The 9,889-nt window shown below is 39.7% G+C and overlaps 1 protein-coding gene across 1 annotated transcript in view; it reads left to right on the top strand.

Annotated features, from left to right (window-relative positions):
* Window positions 1–526: 526 nt before the first annotated feature.
* The window catches only part of RIMS2 (regulating synaptic membrane exocytosis 2), a 726,314-nt gene continuing 716,951 nt past the window's right edge, over window positions 527–9,889 (top strand). The window contains exon 1 of the mRNA XM_042783638.1: window positions 527–702. Within this exon, the coding sequence (XP_042639572.1) occupies window positions 527–702 (176 nt within the window). The remainder of the gene's footprint in view (window positions 703–9,889) is intronic.

The raw sequence follows: 9,889 nt of genomic DNA, 5'->3' as shown, positions 1-9,889 counted from the left end.
ATACCTCCTCCCGCGTCCGGAGCGAGTTCCTGGGAGTCCCCCGGGGGACAGAGTCGCCGTCACCCCTCCCCCCAGGCGGCGCGTGCGCCCCCCGCCGCGGCCGGACACACTCTCGCCCAGGCCCGCGCGCCGCCCTCCCACCCTCTCTCGCTCAGTCACCCCACCCTCAGCCGTTCCCGCTACCTTACTCCACCGCCCTCCCCCGCCGCTTCGCGCACTTGGCGTCCGGGCTTGGCCTCCAGCTCCTCTCTTCCGCGCCGCTCACTTGCCAGCCCTTCGCCCCCGGGAAGAAGAAACATTTCCCGGAGCGCACTCCCCAGCTCCCCTCCCCCCGGGCTCGTCTGCCCCTCCCCCTGCTCGCTCTTTCTTCAGAGAGGGGGGCTGTCGCCTCAGATTGAAGGCCATTGATTTGTATGTATTTGTCCCAGCGCCGGAGGCTGCCCCAGCCGCCCGCACCGGTGCTGCCGCCGCTGCCGCCAGTGGAGTTGCCTCCCTGTTTCCCTAGGGTGGTTCGGCTCCACCAAACATGTCGGCTCCTGTCGGGCCCCGGGGCCGCCCGGTTCCTACCCCGGCGGCCTCTCAGCCGCCTCTGCAGCCCGAGATGCCGGACCTCAGCCACCTCACGGAGGAGGAGAGGAAAATCATCCTGGCCGTCATGGACCGGCAGAAGAAAGAAGAGGAGAAGGAGCAGTCAGTGCTCAAGTAAGGACGCGGCTCCATCTTCCCGCCTTGCTCCCTCCCCTCCGCCCCCTCGGCCGCTGCTCGGCGGCCGCCGGCGCGCCCTGGATCGCCGCCCTCCCCGCCCGCTGGCGGCGCTGGGGCCACGAGGGTTGCGGCCAGCTCTGGGGCTGCTTTCTGGGTGTCGAGCGCGGGGGTGTGTGTCGGGGAGGGCGGGCTCGGAGCCCGGCTGAGGTGAGCGTGGCGAGCCTTTGGGAAGTGTAATTTTCCCGGGCGCCCTTCCGGCTTTTCTCGCGGACCCAGTTCGGCTCCGAGGCCCTGGCTGTGTTGGGGCTGAGCCCAGGCTCCGCGCGTCTCTTCTTCTTTCCCGGTCGCCCCCATGCGGAGGCAGGGACTGGGGCAAGGAATCCAATATGGCCGTGCACAGGTGCTCCCAGGCCGGGACCCGGCGAAGGTGCACGAGTCGGGGGATGCAGGCGCCGCCGGGGCCCTTCGTCCCGCGCCGCCGCACAGCCGATCTGTCCCCAACTTGGGGAAGAGCAGAAGTGCCCACAATCGCGGCGGGCGAGGGGCCTGAGCTTAGTCGCGTCTCGGGTGGGTGTGCGGCCGTCGCCATCTTCCAGCCCCTCCCCCTCGGCGGGTTCTAACACCCTGCACTCTGCTGCTCTTCCTGTTTGCAACTATTAAATCTGTTTAATCCTGAAGAGACTCCACTTCCTACCATTACTGCAGTTGGGGGTGTTTCCTACCTTGTGAAGTTTTACTATAAGTGTTCATAGACTGGGCGGCCGGGTTTTGCGGAGGCTGGCAGCACTGAAAGTAGCTCGCAGGCATCGGTTTAGCGGCTGTGTAACTTCAGCACCAGGGAACTGTCCAGAGAGGGTTATGTAGAGCTTTGAGATTCTTTCCTTGTTAGTGTAGTGAGGTTTGTTTCTACAGGTTTGCTTTAAATATTTTATGCTTGTTTGATTTCTCAGTTACTACGTGAAAGATTGTGTTGGAGATGTGTACGTTTTTAGGTTTTATTCAACTGAAGTTGTTATTTTTAAATTTTTTACTTGAAATGAATTATCCTAAGAGATTAATTTATACCGTTTACATTCCAAAGTTGGGACTGTTTCTTTTTTCCCCTCAAAGTTGGGATAATGTTATCAAGTATACTTTTTCCTTATTCTTCATAGAAACACAGTTGAAAGTGGAGAATACTTTTATGAAGGAACTAACATATTGGCCTCCATCGCTTACATTTTAAAAACAGGTTGTTGCATTCAGTATTCTTTAGTACATTTATTCAGAAGCGATTCTTTCTTATATGTATAGTCTATCTTCTTAATATATATATCATATTCTAATGAAAATTACTACTTGAAATAATTTATGGCATCAAATTCATCAAATACACATAGATCTTAGAGAAAAATACTATTTCTGACAAAAACATTGAAAGACTGAGAAAGCAAATGTATTCCTAACATCCTAACTGAAACTTAGAAGACTCAGTTCTTTAAAGATGATTTCTAAATTTGAATGCTTGTTTGGGATATGAAAAAATTTAAGGGACTTAAATAGTTTATTGGAACTAATAGAATAAATCATTGTTTTTAAAAGATCTTTGCGCATACTTCTAACTTTGTTTAATTTTGTTATGTATACTAACAATGCTTTTGATATGAAACTAAGAATTTGATATTTAAATATTTGGATTAACAATTTTTAAAATAATTGCTAAAAATCAGTTGCAAAAGTGATATTCAAAAAACATAGTTGTATTTCTTTGATCCAAATATTTAAATTTAAGATGTGCTTTTATTTCTTTATAATATGCTAAACCATAGTATTTATTGCCTATGTTAGTTCTAAATCTATATATTGTTCTAAATCTATATATTGTTCCAAAGTACAGGGCATTTTGTTGCAATAGATATTTTATTTCAATTGTTCTGTAAAATATATAGAAATTTAAATGAACTTTTGAGTAATGAATTATAAATTATTCAAAACTAAGAGTCTGTTTTACTAGGAAAATGTGACAGGGTTTTTCAGCTAGCTACATGTGTATGTGTTACATCTATATATAAACCTACATACTGTGTAAATACTTGTCATCATGTTTGTACATTCATTTTTACAAACATTCTGTAACTATATATTCTTATAGTCTATGCCTTTACATTGATGGAAAACCTATTCAGATTTATTTTAAGTAAATATTTGCATTTCAATCTAACTTAGACTTGGAAGGAGCCTTAGGTCAAAGTGGACTACACAGTTTCAGAATTATTTTTTATTAATTTTCAAAAGAGGTTAAAATACAATATATTTGATAATTTTAAAAATTCTCTGAAATGCTTTTGGCTTTTGTAATAAAATAAGAGTAGGTAAGGGAAATGAGGAAAGGAATGCAGACTTTGTATCAGAATCACTATAGAGACAAATAGTTTTGAAGAACTTGAAAGTTTATTATCAGTAAATGGTACATTATTAATATTGGGTGTTAAATAATATGATGTTGCATGTTAACAATGATTTTTAGAGAAGGTCATGGACAGAGGAAAATAAACTGAAGTTCAAATTCATGTTTACTGCTTCTTAACAACTATGTTAATAAAAATCAAGTTTGATGTGTGAGGAGATTGAAACTGTTGGATAAAAAATATTTTTGCATGATCTGTGAGTTTCAGTATTCATATCTAGTATTCATGCAAAGTGGAGTGTGGAAATTCAAGGACATCAGAAGATGCTATATGGGAGTACAGGAAGAAAATGTTAGAACTTATATTTGCATTTTGCATTTTTATTTTTATTGGAAAAATTAAGCTTTATGACTATTTAATGTATGGTTGACTGTTTTCACATGCATATAATTTGTACATAAATGTACATATATTAAGAATTTCATGCCTGGAATTTTTTTTTTTTTTTTTGAATTGTGGTAATGAAACATTTTTAATGAGAGATGTGAAAGATCAAACAGATTGAGACCACTAGAGTAATCTCTCTCCTTTGGAGCCTGAATAATTATGAACTATACATAATTATTAGCAACTACTTCAAAGCCCAACTGAATATCCACATACGTTAGGAAGTCTGTCACCATCAAATAATTCCATCTTGTGCAGAGTGAGATAATTTTGGAAGCATTTTTACATTTCAGTAGATCCCTAGTTAATAACTACTTCTTTTCTTGCATGAATTTCTGTAGTACTTTTAGTTTGGATAACTCTATCAGTTGAATCTCTAGTCTCCTTTAACTGATTAATGTTTTTATGATTTATCTTTTAAGACTGTGAACTTTCTTAGGGTTAGAATCTTCTTCAGTATTTCATTGTTCATGTGCACATGTTGTTGTTGTTATGTGCCATGGAGTTGGACCGACTCATAGCGACCCCTCCTTGGGTTGCGGAGGAGGTATCACTAAGGGAAGTAGATTGCCCAACCTTCCTTCCGAGGAGTGGCTGGTAGGTTTGAACCGCCAGCCTTCTGGTTAGCAGTCAAGTGCCTTAGGCACTATGCTATCAGAGCTCCCATTGTTGTTGTTGTTGTTAGGTGCCGTTGAGTCGACCCGACTCATAGTGACCCCTCCTTGGGTTTCCAAGGCAGTATCACTACGGAAGTAGACTGCCCTACCTTCCTTCCGAGGAGTGGCTGGTGGGTTTGAACCACCAGCCTTCTGGTTAGTAGTCAAGTGCCTTAGACACTACGCTACCAGAGCTCCTAGAGCTCCCATGTTGTTGTTGTTATGTGCCTTCGAGTTGGCCCGACTCGTAGCAACCCCTCCTTGGGTTTCCGAGGCAGTATCACTACGGAAGTAGATTGCCCCATCTTCCTTCCTAGGAGTGGCTGGTGGGTTTGAACCGCCAGCCTCCTGGTTAGCAGTCAAGTGCCTTAGCCACTATGCTACCAGAGCTCCCAGAGCTCCCATAGTAGGTGCTTAATAAATAATGTTGACTTGACTTGTGGTAATGTTAATGACGTATTTTTGTTGGGAAATAAAGAATAAATTTTTGGAAAAAAGCATAATTCATTTTTCCAGCGTGTGGTGTTGTATTGTGAAAAAAAAAAAAGAAAAGCAAACACAGAAATCAATAGAAAGTAATCATTCCATAAATATTTATTGAAATTTTATTATGTGGATATTATAATCTTTCAGGTAAAGCATTTCTGTAACAAAAATGGTGAAAAAAATACATTTCTTGACCTGGATATTATACTTTCATCCTCAGTTTAGATTTTCTGTTCATGTCAAAGGGGTAGTTTGCTTTCCAAATAAAGGATGATAGTAATTTTCTTAACTCATTCTATTGTGCAAATCACAATATAGTAATTATTTACTGTATATTTCAACTTAGGTGGCAATTCTAAATACATTTTTTATAGTTCAAATTTGAGAATATTTTCCAAAGTCAATTTATAAAATTCTTTATTTTCTTTGTTTAATTGGCAGTACATAGTATAATATAGAATTTCTTAGCTATCTATTTCCTCTACCCAGAGGCAACTACTGTTACCAATTTTTTGTATACTCTTACAGAGATATTCTAGACATATAAGAGAGTAGATATGTATGTCAACTATTTATATATATATGTAAACATAGGTAACAAATGATATCATGGTATACATTGCACTCTGCACTCTGCTTTTTAGGAAATCAATTCTACATTAGTTTTTATATAGCTGCCTCATTTAGATTTGTTGTTGTTAGTTGCTGTGGAGTCAATTCTGACTCATGGTGATAGCGACCTTGTGTATAATAGAATGAAACATTGCCTGGTCCCTCACCATCTTCACGATTGTTGCTATGTTTGAGTCCATTGCTTTTTTCTGACCTTTTCACTGACGTTACTTTATCAGTCATGATATCCTTTTCTAGCAATTGGCCCTTCCTGATGATGTGTCCAACATAAGTGAGCTGAAGTCTTGCCATCCTTGCTTCAAAGGAGCATTCTAGTTGTATTTCTTCTGAAACTAATTTTTTTCCTGTTCTTCTGGCAGCCCATGGTATATTCGATTTTACCATTAAATATATAAATATCTTTGTACATATGGGCATGCACCACATAATGGCAATGTCTGACCGCATATACATCTGTGGTCCCAACTCCATAAAGCCTATTATATTAAAAATTTGAAGGGCATACAATGTTTTGTAATAATAAATAGGTGCTACTTTGAGACACACATGAAAACATTATTATTACTTTATTATTATGTTAAAGATGTTTTAGAGTATTTGGAAGTTTTCTTTAACATTTTTATGCATCGAAAAGGACACTATATACTAAGACAACATTTGACTAATTGACATTAGGTATGAACTGTACCTAACTAAGGAGCTCTGCTGGTGGAGTGGTTAAAGCATTGGGCTGTTAACCAAAAGGTCAGCTATTCTGTGGGAGAAAGGTGAAGCAGTCTATTTACATCAAGATTTATAGCCTTGGAGACCCTGAGGGTACAGTTCTATTCTGTTACATAGGGTCACTATGAGTTAGAGTAGACTTCATAGCAGTGGGTGACTTAATGTACAGAATCAACCTAAAGGCAGACTTAGGAACAGATTTTTGTTCCTAATCCGGGGCTGCCTGTATATAATATGGTATTTACTCAGTGTCCAAATTGCATAACATGCATACTTCACAGAGTATATCGTGGATATTAAGCAACACGTAACTGTATATCATTTCTCACATGTGTAGTGACTTTATCTCTGAGGTAAATTCCTAGAAATGGAGTGGTTGGGTCAAAGGGTCAGTATATTTAAATTTTAAGAAATACTGCCAAATTCACCTTCATAGAGGTTGTATGTATGAATAACATGTGCCACAGTCTTCCCATATCTTTGCCAACTCACTTTGTGTTAATCTTAGCCAATATTTTGGTGAAAAAATTTGTAGATTTGGTTTGTGTTTTTCTTACTATCAATGAGAGTGAGAGCCTCTTTACATTTGTTTAGAGCCATTTGTATTTTCTTTTTTGTTGGTCATTCTTAGTGATTTGTGAAAGATCTTTACATATTAAATATCATAAGTGTGTGATGAGTTGTGATAATTTCCTCATGATTTATCATTTGTTTAAGACTATTTATTTTTAAACTGGTCAGAATTTTTTTTTTTTTTTTAATTGTAGTTTAGGTGAAAGTTGATGGAGCAAATTAGTTTCCCATTCAACAATTTATGCACATTTTGTTGCATGACATTGACTGCAATCTCATAAAAGCACTTTTCCTGCTTCCTATTTGGGTTCCCCTTTTCCATTTATCCTTCTTTCCTGCCCCTTTGTGCCTTCTGAGCTTTGTTTTTGGGCAAATGTTGCCCTATTGGTCTCATTGAGGAGTGCATTCCTTCCTGGTGTTATTATTTTCACTTCATGTTGTTGTTGTTGTTGTTATGTGCCGTCGAGTCGGCCCCGACTCATTTTCACTTCATAGGCCTGTTTATTTTTGGCTGAAAGTAGATCCACAGGGTTGGGTTCAGTTCCAAGCTTGAAGGGTGTTTAAGGACCACAGTCACATGAGTTCCACCATTCTCTTATCAGTTCAGTAAGTTGGTCTTTTCTGTGGTTTTGAATTTTGTTCTACATTTTTTTCCTTCTTCTCTGTCTGGGATCTTCTCTTGTGATTCTGATCAAAGTGGTTGGTAATAGTAGCCAGCCAGACACCATCTAGTTCTTCTGATCTCAGGGTAGTGGAGGCTGTAGTTTGCATGGTTCATTAGTTTTTCAGACTAATTGTTTCAAGGAAACAATTATTTGTCTTTTATTTTCTTCACTTTTCTTTGCTCCATACAGGGAGAAACCAATAGTTGCATCTTAGATGGCTGCTCCCAAGCTTTTAAGACTTTAGTCATTACTTACCAAAGTAGAATGTAGAACTTTGTCTTTGTGGACTATGTTTGTGCCAATTGACCTGAGACTGTGGTCCTAAGTCCGCAAGCCCAGTGACTGATTCCCTAAAGTTGTTTGTTATGGCTAAGAAGTTTTCAGAACTTTGTCCTATGTATGCTCTGCAGTATCCTTGGATATATTTGCAGATAATTTTTATGTATTTGAATTTATTAAGCTTTTAGGTTTGGGATATACTTAGAATAACCTTCACCATTCTAATATTTTAAAATATTTCATATTTTCTTTTATGGCTAAAATAAAAGTTTAAGAATTTCATGTCATGATAAATAAGTGATAAATTTAATCATGAAGATTTTAAATAAAAATGATTATTGTACTTGTAAATGCCATTGTCATGGCCTACCTTTTTTCATTATTCACAATTCATTCTAAAAATTTGTTTGGCATTTTAAGAGAAAGTAGCTTATACATTCTTTATATGTTCTATATTTTAATATGTTGTTAAGTGCCATGGAGTCTGTTCTGACTCAGAGTGACACTGTCTGCAACAGAATTAAACACTTCCTTGTCCTGCTCCATCCTCATAATCATTGCTGTGTCCATTGTTGCAACCACTGTGTCAATCCATCTTGTGGAAGATCTCCCTCATTTCTCCTGACCCTCTGCTTTACCCAGCATGATGTACTTCTCCAGGGACTGGTCTCTTCTGATAACATGTCCAAAGTATGTGGGACAAAGTCTCACAGTCCTTGCTTTTAAGAAGAATTCTGTCTGTATATGTTCCCAGATAGATTTGTTCACTCTTCTGGCAGTCCATTGTATGTATATTCAATATTCTTTGCCAATATCATAATTCAAAGGGATCAATTCTTCAGTCTTTCCTATCTATCATCCAGTTTTTTCATGCATAAGAGTTGATTGAAAATACCATGGCTTGGGTCAGGTGCACTTTAGTCCTTGTGATAGTTAAGGTTGTCTGTCAGCTTAGTTGGGCCATTATTCTCAGTGTTTTAGCAGTTATGATGTAGTCTTCCCTCTTCATGAGATCTGATACAGTATAATTACCTCCATGGTGAGATGGTCTATGAGCAGCCAATCACTTGAAGCATGTTTCCTTGAGATTATGGCCTGCTTCCTATATATATGGATGTCCTGGGAAAATTCTCTGGCTTTTTGCTGAATCTTGATCTGATATCATCATCATCTCTGGTTTCTGAACTTGAACCAGTGGCCTACTGGATTGTTGCCTTCACAGCCTGTGAGTTAGCAGTTTGCTTTTTTACTTGCCAATCTTGAATTTGTCAACCTCTGAAGCCAGCAGCCTGTTATACTGCTTGCCAGTCTTGGCTTCGTGAGCCCCTGCAGCTGCTTGAGTCAGGAGAAGCTTTCAGCTTAATGTTTGACCCTCGGACTTGGAACTTGACAGCCTCTACAACTGTGTGAGCCATTTCCTTGAGATAAATTTTTCTCTCTCTAAGCTTCACTGGTTTTGCTTTTCTAGAGTGCCCAGCCTAAGACAGTCCTCAAAGTGACATCTTTGTGTTTTAACACTTTAAGGAGGTCTTTTGCAGCAGCTTTGCCCAGTGGAATATGTCAATTGATTTTTTGACTGCTGCTTCCATGGAAATTGATTGTGGATCCAAGTGAAGTGAAATTCTGGACAACTTCAGTCTTTTCTCTATTTATCATAATGTTGTTTTCTGGTCCAGTTGTGAGGACTTTTCTTTTCCTTATGTTAAAGTTAATCCATATGGAAGGGTATATAGTCTTTGATCTTCATCAGTAAGGGCTTCAAGTCTTTGCTTTCAGCCAGCAAGGATGTGCCATTTGCATATTGCCCGTTGTTATTATTGCTCCAATTCTGATGGCACGTTCTTCTTCTCAGATTATTTGCTCAGCATACAGATTGAATAAGCATAGTGAAAGCATACTAGTAAGGAAAATTAAGTGATATCTTCCTGTTGATAATACATTTTGATAAAGAACTGATTATACTGGGTGATGAAGAGAGAATTTGTGGAACCAAATGTGATAATACTAGATGGGTTTTGATTTGACACCTTGTAGTTGTTGTTAGGTGCCACAGAGTCATTTCTGACTGATAGTGACTCTATGTGCAGCAGACTGAAACACTGCTCGTTCCTGCACCATCTTCACAATCATTGCTATGGTTGAGCCCATTGCTGCAGCCACTGTGCCAGGCTATCTTACTGAGGGTCTTCTTTTTCACTGAGTCTTTACTTTACAAAGCATGGTGTCATTTACTATGGATTGGTCCTTCCTGAAACCATGTCCAAAGTATGTGAGATGAAGTCTTATCATCCTCACTTCTTCTTCTTTTTTTTTTTTTTGTGATTTGGGTGAAAAT

This window comes from Orycteropus afer, unplaced genomic scaffold (genome assembly GCF_000298275.1).
Source record: "Orycteropus afer afer isolate SDZICR_OR568_19922 unplaced genomic scaffold, OryAfe1.0 scaffold00021, whole genome shotgun sequence".
NCBI classification, from domain to species: Eukaryota; Metazoa; Chordata; class Mammalia; order Tubulidentata; family Orycteropodidae; genus Orycteropus; species Orycteropus afer.
This window is presented reverse-complemented; position numbering and strand designations above follow the sequence as displayed.